The sequence below is a fragment of the Tachypleus tridentatus genome, chromosome 11, assembly GCF_004210375.1.
Source record: "Tachypleus tridentatus isolate NWPU-2018 chromosome 11, ASM421037v1, whole genome shotgun sequence".
NCBI lineage: Eukaryota > Metazoa > Arthropoda > Merostomata > Xiphosura > Limulidae > Tachypleus > Tachypleus tridentatus.
In genome coordinates this window covers 36,827,509-36,843,996 of record NC_134835.1, presented here as the reverse complement: position 1 = coordinate 36,843,996, position 16,488 = coordinate 36,827,509, and the positions used below count along the sequence as shown (strand labels likewise).

The 16,488-nt window shown below is 36.0% G+C and overlaps 1 protein-coding gene across 2 annotated transcripts in view; it reads right to left on the bottom strand.

Annotated features, from left to right (window-relative positions):
• LOC143231939 (acetylcholine receptor subunit alpha-like 1) overlaps positions 1–7,295 on the bottom strand; it is a 30,300-nt gene extending 23,005 nt beyond the window's left edge. For both annotated transcript variants that reach the window (XR_013017295.1, XM_076466821.1), the window contains exons 1-2: positions 6,656–7,295; positions 5,600–5,644 (exon numbers count right to left, since the gene is read on the bottom strand). Coding sequence is in view for 1 of the 2 variants with exons in the window: in XM_076466821.1 (XP_076322936.1) it covers positions 5,600–5,644; positions 6,656–6,868 (258 nt within the window). In the remaining variant the exon portion in view is untranslated. The remainder of the gene's footprint in view (positions 1–5,599; positions 5,645–6,655) is intronic.
• Positions 7,296–16,488: the final 9,193 nt, after the last annotated feature.

Genomic DNA, 16,488 nt, shown 5'->3' with positions numbered 1-16,488 from the left:
TACTTAGATGTTTCGTAAAAGTTCATGAATTGAGGCAAAACTGGAGACTAACCTTTTCAGCGTCTTGATGTCATAAACAATGTTTAACCCTTGGAAGAAACCATCTCAAGGCAAATACATTATATGTATATATATATATATCTAGAACAATCAATAACATGATTCTATCCGAAATATACACGCTCGCTTCAATTATTGTTTCTATCCTGCTGAACTTTTTTCTCATCCAAAACGATGTTGTATCGAAAAAAAAAAAAAGACACCGTATTATATACTGAGGTTTTTGACATGTGAATGCCTTGATAGTTTCAACGGTGTTCAAAGCCATTACCGATCGATTGACTTTCTGGCCTGATTAGTTCTTTTGTGTCTTTGTACTGAAATGTTGAAAGCCCGACAATTTCTTTTGTAGGGGTTATCTCACTAAGATGACGATAGCAATGAAGAAGAAGATGTAATTAATAGATGGGTATTGAAGATGATTATTGTTTTTCTTTATATATTTGGAGAGAATTTTATTTTTATCAACCATAAACGGTTGATGTCATAAAATGTATTTTGTTGATTATTCTCAAAAGAAAACATTATAGTATATTAATTAAATATTTTTTACGCTAATATAGTTATAGAAATTGGTTTGGTTTGTTTTGAATGTCGCGCAAAGCTACACGAGGGCTATCTGCGCTAGCCATTCCTAATTTAGCAGCGTAAGATTAGGGGTAGGTAAGCTTGTCATCACCACTGACCGCCAACTCTTGGGCTACTCTTTTACCAACGAATAGTGGGATCGACCGTAACATTATAACGCCCCCACAGCTGAAAGGGCGAGCATGTTTGGCGCGACGGGGATACGAACCCGCGACCCTCAGATTACGAGTCGAACGCCTTAACGCGCTTGGCCATGCCGGGCCAATTTGGAGAGATGTAAACAATATGATGTTGGATTGATTTATTGTATATTCTATTGAAGAAATACTCTAGAAATCATATTACGAGGGATTGAACTGACACATCTCTATTTTGGGTCCTACTTCACTACGGTGGATCAGTGGCAAGTTTACCAAGTTATAATGCTAACATCCGAGGCTCAGCTCTTTGCGGTGGACACAGAGCAGATAGTCTAATGTGTAGTTTTGAGATTAAAACAATATCTCTATTTTATAGCACAATATTAGATATCAGACATGACTTTAGTAAAATAATTAATTTTACACATTCAGTTACGTCAACAATATTTAAAGATAAATTAACATCAACGGTACAGTTTTGTATTAAAATGGTCTAATGATTAGGGTGCTTGCCTGCGTATCGTATAGTCCAGGGTTTGAGTCTGTGTTATGTCGTTAAACTTACTCTATATTTTTCGCTGTGGCTGTGTTATAAGATATTTAACTAAGACTAATTGTGTTGAGGGTGGTTGTTTGTTTTTGTTTTTTGGATTTCGCGCAAAATTATACGAGGGCTAGCTCCGCTTGTCGTCCCGAATTTAGCAGTGTAAGACTAGAGGGGAGGTAGGTGGGCATTACCATCCTATACCAACTCTTGAGCTGCTCTTTACCAAAGAATAGTGGGATTAACCGTAACTTTATAGCGTCCCCACGGTTGAAAGGGCGTGCATGCTTGGTGTAACGGAGGTTTTAGCCCACGACCCTCAGGTTACAAGTCGAGCGCCCTAATCACTTGTATTGTTATTCTACCGTTGGTTGAGGCCCGGCATGGCCAAGCGTGTTAAGGCGTTTGACTCGTAATCCGAGGGTCGCGGGTTCGAATCCCGGTCGCACCAAACATGCTCGCCCTTTCAGCCGTGGGGGCGTTATAATGTGACGGTCGATCCCACTATTCGTTGGTAAAAGAGTAGCTCAAGAGTTGTCGGTGGGTGGTGATGACTAGCTGCCTTCCCTCTAGTCTTACACTGCTAAATTAGGGACGGTTAGCGCAGATAGCCCTCGAGTAGCTTTGCGCGAAATTCAAAAAACAAACCTACCGTTGGTTAGCAACTAAAAATTAGGGTCACCTCTGCTTGAACTTTGGGGTCTCTGACTTATCCACTTGAGCATGCATCACGCCAGGTCAAAGTTGAAAATACCAATGCAATTATTAAATTAATTTTTCTAGTCCAGATATATTAATTAAAACGGTTCATCGCACAAAACGATTTTATAAGTTTCATTTAACTGTTGGAAGTAGAAATGAATTTTTTATAAATTATTCATTTCCATGAGTGAACTTAATTTCTGATAGACAATTATCCAAAGAAGTAATCAAACGTGGAATTCAAACATTCAAATAATACTTCTGTGAAACTTTACAAGGAAGGACTTTTATGACCGATGTCGTATCCTACATTGATGCTTCATCCTTCTAATTGTGTAACTTTGTAGTCATGAAAATAATCATTATCGAAATATAGTGACTTTACTACACAAAATACCAGCAACAACTAAAAAGGCGAGATGTTTTTACGACGTCAAAGTACGCTTCCTTAGAAATCTGTTACGAATGTTCTACAAGCAATTTCGGAAATAATTATGGAAACAGTGGACGAAGTTAAATAAAACGCAAATATTATGGGATTTCTTTTTCCCCTCGTATTCTACAAAAATCAATTGCGACATTGTTTGGTCGTATTCTGGTCGTTTCTGTCTGTGATTGCCTGTCCTCCAACCAATCAGACAGCTCCATGCCAACATTATGCCTATAAAACAACAGGCCGTCAGAGTTATCCAGAGATGGTTCAGCAGTTAGCTTCTACAAATCACGGGCATCCTTCGCCATCCTATGTTGTACGTGGTAATTTATTTCGGGAATTTGATACTTTATGTTATGAGAGGAACAAATATAAATTCTCCAATTTCGGAATAATTCACAAATTGCACACCAAAATTCCTACTAAGTATGCTAATAATTATTATAAATAATAGCGAGGTGGCAGTCATCTTTACTTGTTTAACAGAAATTCTACATGACAGGAGCTCAGAAATCAGTTTCAGCTACTGAGAGCTTCTACATGCAGTCGACTGAATTTCAAATGTAATTTTCTGCTTTTAAGATTTTTCTAATCACGAACTTCAATTTTTATTGTCAGTGACCGAAAGAATGAAGAATATATATATACATACACACATACAGTGATATTAATGTTGTTGTTTTGAATTAAGCACAAAGCTACACAATGGGCTATCTATGCTCTGCCCACCACGGGTATCGAAACCCGGTTTTTAGTGTTGTAACTCCGCAAACATACCGTTAAGCCACTGAGGGACAGTGATATTAATATCAACTGTTTTAATTTAGAAATGATTTGGGTTAACTGACAGTTTGTTGTCAAACTCAAAGCTGTATAATGGGCTGTCTGTGCTTTACCCAACGCGGGTGTCAAAACTGATTTTTGTTTGTTTGTTTTCTGAATTTCGCGCAGTGCTACACGAGGGCTATCTACGCTAGCTATCCCTAATTTAGCAGTGTAAGACTAGAGGAAAGGCAGCTAGTCATCACCACCCATCGCCAACTCTTTTACCAACGAATAGTGGGATTGACCATCACAATAATAACGTCCCCACGGCTGAGAGGACGAGAATGTTTGGTGCGACGGGGATTCCAACCCGCGACCCTCAGATTGCGAGTCGAACGCCTTAACCCACCTGGCCATGCCGGGCCGAACTGACTTTTACCACTGAGCAACTAGGTGTGGGGCACGGTAGGTGGAGGGTTAGCTGACATAATTGTACAATGACCAGACCATCGAATGGGTTGGCCTATAATATTTATTGAAATAAAATCGTTTAGTATCAGCCGAAGTAAGAACTTAAAATGCAGAATGAAGAATAATATACAATTTTTAAAAAAAACAACTACTGCAAGGTTTAAAACTACATTCTAGATTATTATACAAAAAACTGAAAGCGAGTTAAGTGTTTTCGTTAAGCAGTAACGAAACTAACTCACTTAAAGTGATTCAAATTAGACGTACAGTATTCAGCTTTAACAGAAACAAATATTTAGTTTGCTGTTTTCAGTATCGAGAGGAAGACAAACACTCCGGGTATTTTTGCTAAAAATCGTACGCAGGTAAAAGAGAAATTCCATAGAAATGATTGATTACCCCGCTAGCTTCTGCTTCTTTTTGTCTGTATTTATGCTATTTTGATTCAATTTTTTATTTATTTTTGTTAACTTCTTTTACTGCGCTAAGGAAGGAAACAATTTCTCTCCAAATGGTTCGCTTTCGTACCATCAGAAAATAATTTGTGTTTTGGACAGCTCCCAAGATTTATTTTTGATCGGTAAATCCTTTGGCTATGTTATATAGAAAAGTATTCAAATAGATGTGTGCGATATGTTTTTTTTTTATAGAAAAATAAGATTACACGTTAATTAGGTACACGAAATTCAATTTCTTAAAAAAATCGTACAAATTTTATCTGCGGATTTCGTCTTAGTTTTATGTCTAAAAATAAGAAACTCTGTAATAAAATAATGAAATATATTACAAAGGAATAAGATATCATGATGGGTAACGCCTTTCTCTGACTATTTAGCTCGAAGCGCTAAATTTTGTATGTGTCTGTGTTTCCTTCATACTACCATAATCTCATTTTTATTTGCTTTTTGCATTTTTAATCGAGTTTATTTACTGGAGTATGTAATTTTTTCTGTCACTTAAACTGCCTTGCACACACCTTGAAGGCACAAGATGTCTACTGTAAACGTATTTCTTTATTTTGTCGGTGTTATTAACCTCCCGCTAATACAGCGGTAAGTCTTCGGATTTACAACGCTAAAATTTGGGGGTTCGATTCCCCTCTGCGGGCTCAGCGGATAGCCCGAAGTGGCTGTAACAAGACACGCACTCGGTGTTATATAACTCGTCCAAGCCGATCGGTAACACAATGCCACGGACAAGTTAATTCGTTCTCTATAATACCTAACTTCAACGCTAGATGTCAGCACCACACATGCATTTAACCTACTTACAAATTGTTTCACTTTCGATCCAAAATGGCGCCACGAAAAGAGTTACAAAACGAAGAAGCATTAGAGTTGTATTGTAGGAGCTGAAATTCTTGGCAATCAACAGGTTAAACTATGCAGTAAAGTAATATTTCCTTTATTGTAAAACATTAATATTCGTCGTTGTTAACAAATTACACGACAATGTAACGCTGTTATTTTGTCTCCGGATGAATTTCACTCATTTTTGACTGCAGCTGAAAAGTTTCGCGAATATAAATAATCTTAATATTGAAATGTTAAATACATCCATAATGTAATGTATTTTTTTTCATTGTATGTGTCTAAGAGCACATGTTTCCTGCAGTGTCTAAGAGCACATGTTTCCTGCAACAACCAGTACATTGATCTAAGCATTTCAAAAATTACTTCAACTTGTATACACAGACATTTTTTTTTACAAAAAATACGTTTCATCCACTGAGAAACGATTTACCCTTCGTGTTATGTTAATTTGACGTAAATTAAACTGGTGATACGTCAGAATCTTGTACTGAGTACAAAATGTATTACAATTAATCACCTCTATTGACTAATTTTATTCTAAAGAGAACAAGAAACATTCGTAGAGTGTAAGAAAATTCTTTACCTGATCTACCCACACATTTGTTGTCATCAGTTGGTGTTTCAAGTTCTAGAAAAGAACCATAGATATCTTGGTTACATGTATCGTGATAACATATTGAATTTACAAATTCAACTTGTTAAAATAGTAATAAGTCACGCTAACATGTTTGTATTAACTAGCATGATGGTAAATTGCACAAGCACATCTATGCATGTATGTTAATGGTAAACCGAGTAACCTAGACCATAAGAAACAATTGAAAGTTCTTTATGAAAACTGGTTTTGTTTGTTCTCCGTAGAGTTACGTCACTAGATGAAATTGTGACAATCACTCATTAACCTTTGCAGTGTAACTAGCTGTTATTATTTGAACCTTTAAAAAACATTGTAAACACCATCAAAACGTGATATTATATCAACAACTTCTATATATTATATTAGTATTGTCCATTCTAATTTAATTATTTGCTTTTAAGATAAACTGTAGCTACAAAGTACCACACATCGATTCTGTCTCATATTAAGAACACTATCACTTTACTATAATGAAAAAACGAATGTTTGTATTTTAACTTTATCTGTTATCTAAACCAGACCAGATTATTAACGATATAAGGTTTCAGACTGGAAGGCGCGAACGAAGGTTTAGTTACACTCAGATAAAATATTTAACAATTCGAATTCCCTTCTAAACATTTTAAGATGATCATAAGAGTCCAAATAAGTTAAGGATCAGACAAACGCACAGAGAGATAAGTTTAGTTTTTCAAATTATTTTTTCTCGTGTGATTTCAAAATACAGCAGGCATTGAAAATATTTCATCATCAAAAACACGTTATATGTAAGATGCTCATCTTAAGTTTTATTTTTATTGATTTCAAAGTATGTTCAACTCGGAATGTAGAAATATCGAAAGTGCAGCCAAGTGACCACTCAAAAACTAAAGGTCAGAAACATTTGAAAACCCGATATATAAAGGCTTATTTAAGCTCTTTTCAAATGCAATTTCAGCACTAATGTTTCTCATTTATAGCACCCAAAAAATTATATTTTAAAGAATCGCAGTCTCTACTTACTATATCTATAAGTTGTGCTAGTCGAAGTCCTAGATTGACCGTCAATTTGTCAGTATGGTTACTGACCGGACGGATCAGTCTGTTGTAACCACTAAGTATATCATCAAGTAGCCGTTTGGCATCCGGGTGTGCTCGGCATCTCTCGCTCTCCGTCAGGACCAACATCATTCCAGAGCATAATATCTTTAGAACCATTCGAAGAACACTCAACATTGGAATAACTTTTCTACTCGTTTCTTCAGACCGCTACAGACTTGCCAAGTGTGTGGTTATTATATCCCCTTATATTACATGCAGGTATTTCGTCAATGTCATTGATTCAGAGTTTAGGTTTGAGGAAGTGGTGCCTATATCCTTTTCTAAAACGGGCGTTGGATATTGGTTGTGGTGCGCACAGAGTCGCAGACTGCGCACCACATGCGCTTTATCCCGACTGGCAACCGTCTTTGCCCTACTAATCGATCGTAGATTCCAACCAAATATGCCTCTTTTTCTTTTTTTTTTAACACGTAGTTACCAGTTTCCCGACAAACTTCTCATTCGTTCTCTGGAGTGTTTGAGAACCAGAGTAATTCTCTCAGCCTCTGGACCACTGCCGCTCGTACCAAATCGATCTCAAACGCAGCATCTGTCTCTACTAGCAAAAGCGACCCCTACTGGTAATAATGACTGTTTCCAAAAATGGAATCATATATTTCAACGTGTACATACTATCACTGTCGTTTCTTCTAATGCAAGAAGTGTCGTTGAGCAGTTACTAGTATGATTTTAGTATAACATTTCTAACTAGGAGTCAGGCTATATGATTACGGCACACTATACGCAATAAATTATAAATAATTATAATTATTAAAGGTGGTTCTTACTCAGATTGTAACTCGAATAAGGTATTAATAATTTATAGAAAACTGCTTAAAATTTTATTATCACTAGCCAACTTATTAAAAAACAGCTGAATTAGATTCAGAGGCAGTTCAGGAAGCAGTAAAAGAACAACAAATCTCATTAAGTTTCATAAAGTATTTTGAACCGAAACACACACAAGAACAAAATACAAAGATAGTATATTATATACAAAAAACCCTAAAGTTCGAAGTGTGTGAACACAAAATTAAAAGTAATTTTCTTAGGAGTTATCTATTAAAATTCGAAGACAGATCGTTAATATTTTTAATTACAAAGTTTAAATTTTTTTAATTTGCAAATTCATTCCATATCAACATCCTTCATCTTTATTAAACTGCTTAGAAAGCTTGTACAAGGTGATCATATAAACTCTAAGATAACTTCCGAGAAGGAAGGTCTTGGACTTATATTAACCATTAAACTCCAAGATAGGTCTTCAAGGTGCTTGCTGGCTGTCATATCATCTCTATTCAGTTACTTAAAAAACGTATATAATCAGGAAATAATTTAACTTGAATAAATAAATAATAATAATTACAAATAGAGTACATTTTTAAGTTATATTAAGGTTCTTAAAACTACACCTAAAAAAACATGAAACTCAATTCTCGACAATTGGTTTGAATTTCGCGCAAACTACACGAGGGCTATCTGCGCTAGCCGTCCCTAATTTAGCAATGTAAGACTAGAGGGAAGACAGCTAGTCATCACCAACCACAGCCAACTTTTAGGCTACTTTTTAACAACGAATAGTGGGATTGACCGTCATATTATAACGCTCCCACGGCTAAAAGGGCAAGCATGTTTGGTGCAACGGGGATTCGAACCCTCGACCTTTGAATTACTAGTCGAACGCTTCAACCCACCTGGCCATATTGAGCCCAATTCGCGGCAAAACAAAACAAATATAATTCAGCGAATACTGTTGAAGAATAGTTATGACTGGAAGGTGTGATTTGGAAACTGGTTCAAATAACGTAATCTATTTTACAAATAGCAAGACGTTAAACGTTTCCTCGGCTAGGTAGTTTAATTGTTTATGTCATTATGGTAATTTGAGGTAATTTTTACAATTCATAAATTTGTTTGTTTGTTCTTATAGACATTTATGGTAATTTAGCGTTGTAAAGGAGAATTTTACAATTCATAAATCTTCACCATTATTATGAATCTATCAATTGAAAGATACTCTCTTTAAGCCAGTATAGATTAATTTTTTTCAGAAAATTTTTTGACATCTCAGTGACTTGCAAGAAAAACGTGTCCCCTGATATTACAAATTTAAAGCTTACTTGTTTTTGTGGATATACGAATGTGTCAATTAAATTACGGATCTCGTGGTCTTCTATCTTCACTCTTCTCTGAGAAGTAGATGAAACAGACTCGATTTTACATTTAAAGTTGTCTTCCCCTTGAGTACAACAGTAAGTCTGCGGATTTAAAATGCTAAAATCATGGGTTCGATTCCCCTCGATGGGTTCAGCAGATAACCCGATATGGCTTTGTTATAAGAAGACACACACATTCAAAGTTATTTTATAATCAAGCTTTTCATATTTTTATTAGCATTAATTAATACTCGGTTTACAATAATACCAAACTATGTTGGAATATGTTCATCTTATGCTTCAGATAGAACAGAAGTATATACGCTGAATTACCTTATACAGAGGTTTATGTAATAAAACAAATACGGTGAGTGTACATCTTTGAAGCCCATATCGCCACGGTCTGACATTCTCTTCTTGATGACCATGTATCTTGGCAATAGTTTTGAAGCGTAATTTATATTTCAATAGGTTCCGTCGTAAGGCCGTCGTTGTCAAAGCATACCACTTCTTCTTGAAAGCTGTAACTAAGCCATCTAATATGAAAGGACTGCGGTTTTCCAGGGCTCGTTTCAAATCCGATTGTACAGAAATCCACAGTAACTTATTCAGTATGCTTATCTATGCTTAGAAATATGCAGTAGCTGAGCGACTATATTGTGAAAGCATCTCGTATTCTCGAGACTTGTGCCACTTTTCCAGGCCAAAATCGTTCTTGATTATATAGTGCGCTGTTTCATAAAGCACGTGGATGACGTTTGCTACTGAATTTTGCGTTTCTTGATTCTTATCCATTTTAATACGTCACAATTTACTTACTATAGCTGGGACACGACTTATTGCAGATCTCTTTATGGGTGGTTATGGTACCCTAGGTTGGTTCACATACGTTTGTTTTCCAACGCCATTAATACAAGGTACATTTAAGTCTTGGAAGTTTTGAATTCCTATTCTAAACACGTCTTTCTGAAACTGTACGAATATCTTACATCTGAAATGGCTATTACATATCTTCGTGAAAGTCGTGAAGTTTCGGTGGTATATATATTTTCTACAAAACGCAAAATTATAGTTCTGAAACATACTGTTCCAGCGTGACTTCATTATGACTCGGTTGTTGTAAGAGTTTCTAACAGTATAAACAAAATCGTTTTATTATAACGTATTCAACCCTGTGTACTTGGTAGAGAAAACAACTAAAAGCAATCACGAGGAGTTGAGGCTTTTCAACTTAAGATTTAACGCAATAACTTCTTTCATCTCATTAAAAACATTCCAATTTAGATTGCACGAAATAAGATCGAAAGACTAGTAAATTTGACTGGCAAACGTAAAAAAAAAATGTCGGCAATAATAAGTAATCGGGCAGGTGGGTTAAGGCACTCGACTCGTAATCTGAGGGTCGCGGGTTCGAATCCTCGTCACATCAAACATGCTCGCACTTTCAGCCGTGGGGGCGTTATAATGTGACGGTCAATCCCACTATTAGCTGGTAAAAGAGTAGCTCAAGAATTGGCGGTGGGTGGTGATGACTAGCTGTCTTCCCTCTAGCGTTATACTGCAAAATTAGGGACGGCTAGCGCAAATAGGCCTCGTGTAGCTTTGCGCGAAATTCAAAACACGCCAAACCAATAAATACTGGCGGTATCGATTATGTCAACCAAATCGCACATGATTATAGTTGGAGATTTAATGTAACCACTAGAAAAGGAACAGGAATCTTTACCTTATTCTCTTCAAGTGTGCTTAACGTCGAATCAGAGACCTCTGTGTCTTGAGCAGTTGTTCATAATTTATAACTACCAGTAAGTCCCACAGCCACAAACTTCTTTGAAACGAATAATGGAAGCATAACTTACCCATAGCCTAGCGTGTTCTGTTCAGCATTTCTACCTCGAAACACAAAATCTTTCGGCTATCAACCAGATATGCTAACCAATTCAACTGCTTAGGAAAAGATGGCTTGTTTGTTTCTTTTTTATATTAAGTACAAAGCAACACAATGGATTGTCTGTGCACTGCCCACCACAGGTATCGAAACCTGGTTTCTAGTGTTGTACGTCCGAAGGCTTACAACACTGTGCCACTGGAATGTCGAATAGTTCACTGAAAATTATTTATAAAAAATTATATTTAGGTCAGTAGAACAGAAAACAGGAATACTAGTGATCCTGATTAAACAAGATTTGTCTACGATAAAACATATTAATAATAAGATAAGTTTTGGCAATTCTGTGTTAAGATTTAAGAATGACCCCTAAAGATTTAGGCTAAAAATTTGAAAAAAAAAATTTAATTCCAACCTAATTGATCTTTGAGAAGCTTCAAGTAAGGGTAATTGCAACCATTACAAGAATGTGATCGTACTAAAATTTTCTTATTTATTTATATAGAGAAAATGACTTTCGGTAATTAGATGAAAGAGAGAGGGCCATGGAACACAGGAAGGAAACGGAATTACTGTACTTATGCGACTATGGAAGAAGTTTTAATAGTTTGAGAGCGGTTATATAAATATCTTGCCTTGGGACTTTCTAAACCATTGCTAAGGCAATTACCTTAAAGTGACTAACGAGATAAACTCAGAAGCAAAATACTAAAACGTTTTAGTTTCTATTTCAATTATTATTTATTCTAGTTAAGTTGTTGTTTTGTTTAATTTCGCGCAAAGCTGCACAGGACTATCTGTGCTGGCCGTCCCTAATTTAGCAGTGTAAGACTAGAGGGAAGGCAGCTAGTCATCACCACCCACCGCCAACTCTTGGGCTACTCTTTTACCAACAAATAGTGAGATTGACTGTAACTTTATAACGACCCCACGGCTGAAAGGGCGAGCATGTTCGTTGCGACGGGTTATGGAGCTGAATGTGACCTTGTGGCTAGCGTACAGGACCGTAAACCAGAGGGAGCCATTGTTCACATCTATTTTCCTCAAAATCGCACTCATGGTTTGTTATGAAAATGACCGTCAAACCCCCACTACTGGATTTGAGTATTCCAAGGACTGATGGTGGGTGCTGTTTCCCCTCTATTAGGACGATTGTCCTTTCGTAGTCTTGAAAATAGTTTTCCATTTCTGTTTATCTTCAGTACGTTTTGTTTAATCCGATGTTTCTCGTTCAATAGTGGTCTTTTTTTTTTTTCTGACTGTTTAATGGTTGGTATACGTTTGGTTGTCTGTCTGTGTGGATGTAGTTATTAAATATTTCTTATTTAGTTTTATTTTTTCTCTCCGTATGTTTGAGTAGATCATGTAATAGATCTTTCGTCCGCAGTTCACCCTCGTCACATTTATGACAAATTCTGAATTGCTGAATGAAAATATCTTAATTACTCGATGTTCTTGTTATTTCCTTATGACATTAAAGATAAAAAACACCATTATATATTGATAAGTACTATAATTAAATTCCAAGTTCAAGACTGAGGTAAAATTAGAGTTATTGGCTTACAGCTGCATAAATGACTTGTGTTTTAGACTTTAATAAAGAAATTTTTGTTTATTTGATTTTGAATTTCGCGCAGAGCTACACGAGAACCATCTGCTCTAGCCTTTCCTAATTTAGCAGTGTAAGACTAGAGGGAACGCAGCTAGTCCACACCACCCACCGCCAACTCTTGGGCTAGTCTTTTGCCAACGAATAGTGGGATTGACCGTCACTTTATATCGCCCCTAGAACTGAAAGGGCGAGCATGCTTGGTGTGACGGGGATTAGAGGCCGCGACCTTCAGATTACGAGTCGAGTACCTTAACCACCTGGCCATGCCGGGGCCCTACTTAAGAAGTATACATATAAAGTTGGTTAGGTTTGGTGAGTGAAAATGTATTTTGTTTTGATTTGCGGAATAACCGTTAGGTGTGTTTATTCTTTCCAGGCTTTATGTTAGTTTAGCGTGTTGAATTTATTATTAAATTTTAGAATTATGTTTAAAATAACCAAACCAGCTGCTTATGCTAATTTTTTCCCCATTTGATAAAACTAAACACTTTGTATATATATATATATATATATATAAATCATATATATTTACTCGTTCAATTCTACGCCTAGCATAGTATGGTTGAACGCGGGCTCGAAACCCGTCGGCCGAACATGTTCACTCTTTCAATTATATGCGAATTTGGCCATGATGGCCGATACAACTATTCGTTGATAAAAAAGTAGCCCAAGAGTAGGAGATGGATGGTGATGACTAGCTGCCTTCCCTCTAGTCTTTCACTACAAGCTTAGCAACGGCTAGCACAGATATGTCCTTCGTGTAGCTTCGTGACACATTAAAAAACAACCAAACATTTAATTCTAACATATCAAAAGGAAAGTAACAAATGTTTAATTTTAATATAAACAACCACTAATAAGTTATGATCTTTTGTTATCTTCAGAACACAGATAATTATTTCTAATTGTATGATTCGAAAATCGTTCACTTTATGCTGTTGTTTGCTGGAAATCGAGCCTCGATACCCATCGTGAACAAAACACAGATCGTCTGTTGTATATCTCTGTTTGTTTTATTTTTTCACTTCACGCAAAGCTATTCGTTTCGGTATCCACCACGATTTTAACATCTAGTCTTGTATCTACAGCAGAAGGTTACTACAGGCAATGTTTGTTTTGTTTTTGAATTTCGCGCAAAGCTACACCAAGACTATCTGCGCTAACCGTACCTAATTTAGCAGTATAAGACTAAAGGGAGGGCAATAAGCTAATCATCACTACTCACCGCCAACTCTTGGGCTGCTCTCTTGCCAACGAATAGTGGGATTGATCGTCACATTATAACGCTCCCACGGCCAAAAGGACGAGCATGTTTGGTGCGACTGGGGATTCGAACCCGCGACCCTCAGATTACTAGACTAGTGCCTTAACCCCCTGGCCATGCCGGGCCTCATGTATCTTTGTACTTAACGAAATACTGACAAACAAAGGTTGTTTTTTTGATATAAAAGTAATTACAACCAAACATGCCATACAAATGCAGTCACTATGGCTGTTAATGTAATACATTTTTACGTAATTTAAGATTTCAGGGTTATATAAATCAACTGTAAGAGTTATATGTAAGTATCTGAAAATGACACATTATTGACAGCCTTAATGAAATATTGATATTGTATCAGTTTGGAACTAGTAAATCATACAAACTACACTTTTCCTTGAAGAACCGTTAAACGTGGTGTTACAGATTTACTGTAACACTTAGAGTCCTACTTTTAGACGTCTTCATCATACTCTGTTTTTACTGTAACACTTGAAGTCCTTCTTTTAGACGTCTTCATCACAACTGTTTTTACTGTAACACTTAGTCCTTCTTTTAGACGTCTTCATCATACTCTGTTTTTAACTTAAACACGAGTAAAATTCATATTACATTACGTATTTGCCATTGCGTTACAACGTACAGTTTCATCGTTTCTTAAGTATTTTAATATGTGTTTTTTAACGTCTTTGTAGTGTAAAAACGTGCTATCACGTTTCATTGGATGAGTTAAATTTTAACACACTCATTGTGTACATATTTACGGCCTCCCGCTAGTACAGCGGTATGTCTATGGATTTACAACGCTAAAATCAGGAGTTCGATTCATCTCGGTGGGATCAGCAGACGGCTTAATGTGGCTTTGCTATAAGAAAACACACGTAAGTCATGTTCTTTCTATTGTTTGTATCATGTATTAATTTTTTTGTATCATGTCCATGATGTAGATATTGGTTTCCCTTGTGTCATCCTCATGATGTGAATAGAGATTTACTTTTGTATAATGCCCATGATTGGTATTCCTTTGCACCGTAACTTTAATGCGGTATATAAGGGGCCTGAAAACAACTGACCAACTCGAGCTTTCACAGTTTACGGTTTTGGTAACATTTGTTTTAAAGAACATGTAAATGCTTACCCGCTCTTAAGATATTGACATCTTAATGAGAAAATCTACAAAAATAAATGTTATAATTTCTCTAGAATATTTTTCTTACAAGGCTTGAGTTGATTGGGTCATAACGTGAACACGTCACTGAAACGTTTCCATGTCTTTCGCCATGACATGATGCTATTTCGACCACCTACGCTCGAATTTGGTTCCTTTCCGGTTCAGAAAACTCCCTAGAGCAGCACATATGAAATGAAACCAGCCGTCTTCTATGTTAGCCTTTAAGGTACTTAGCTCATTATTGATTTTCTAAACGCACTTTGTTTTTCCAGCTCCCATTCTTCTGAACATAGAGCGGAAACGTTTTGTTGTTACTAAACGAGAAACTTCTTCATATTATCTCATAAAAAAAAACTTAAGGAGATGACACAGCTGTTCAAAAGATTCTAATTATTCAACTGTCTGAGTTAACGTGAACCAGCCAGAGCGCCCTCTACAAGAAAAAAAGAGGCTTGAGCAACTATTGACATTTCTATGTTTTTTGTGTCTGTTAATATATCGATAATTGACCAGTCGATGGATGGATGGTTGTATGAATATACGGATAGATAGATAAATAATTACTTCAACCATTGGTGTACACGGTATTGCGAATCTGTTTTATATGTAATTGTTTCGGTTGCTGCTTTCCTTTAAAAGTTACATATGGTTGGAAACTTGATACAGGGTGGATTTAAACGTATTTTAGGTTAACCGTATAAAATAATTTTTAGTTATTCGAGATAGGTTTTAGATATATCCTGCTCTCCTCACTTATTAACTCGATCCAGTTTATCTTGTTTAGTGGAAATAGATTTTTATATCTTGGCCTCTTCATCTTTTAACCTTTAGATTAACTCTATTCACTTTGCTTGATTTAATCAACATTTTTACTTATATCCTGTTCTCTTCACCCTTTGAGCATTTAGATTAATCTTATAAACTGTATTTCATTTAGTCGAGATAGGCTTAGTTATATACCACTCTATTCCCCTTTTGAGCCCTTAGGCTAACCTTATAAATTTTATTTCATTTAGTCGAGATAGGCTTAGTTATACCAACTCTATTCCCCTTTTGAGCCCTTAGGCTAACCTTATAAACTGTATTACATTTAGTCGAGATAGGCTTAGTTATATCCCACTCTATTCACCTTTAGAGCCTTCAGGTTAACCTTATATACTTTATTTCGTTTAGTTATATCTTGCTCTCTTTGCCTTTGATCCCGTATTTTAATAATATCAGTCTTGTTTCGTTAAGTCTATAGAGGTTTTTCATATATCTTGCTTACTTTGCCTTTTAACTCACAACTTTGTGATAAACAGTAACTTCAATAACGATTCTGTTTTCTTGGAAAAATAGCCCACTCTAAAAAGTTACAATGTTGCCAGCTATCAACAGCCTTTTTTTTACACTTTAAATATTAAAAAAATCATGGGTATATAGCTATGTTTGACAATCATATTCCATCTGACTCAAAATTCAATACTATTCAATGCCACTCGAGCTGGAAACAAAGGTTTCCAGGGATACAAAGGTTTATTAAAACGTTTTCTAGAAAATGATTTGATAATAAAACTGAAAAGTCAACTCACATTTTGGTTTCACAATGCACGCACAAACTAAACCTATTGAAATTTGAAGCATATTTGTTTTACTTTTCTTGTTATTCTATAAACGTAGTTACATTA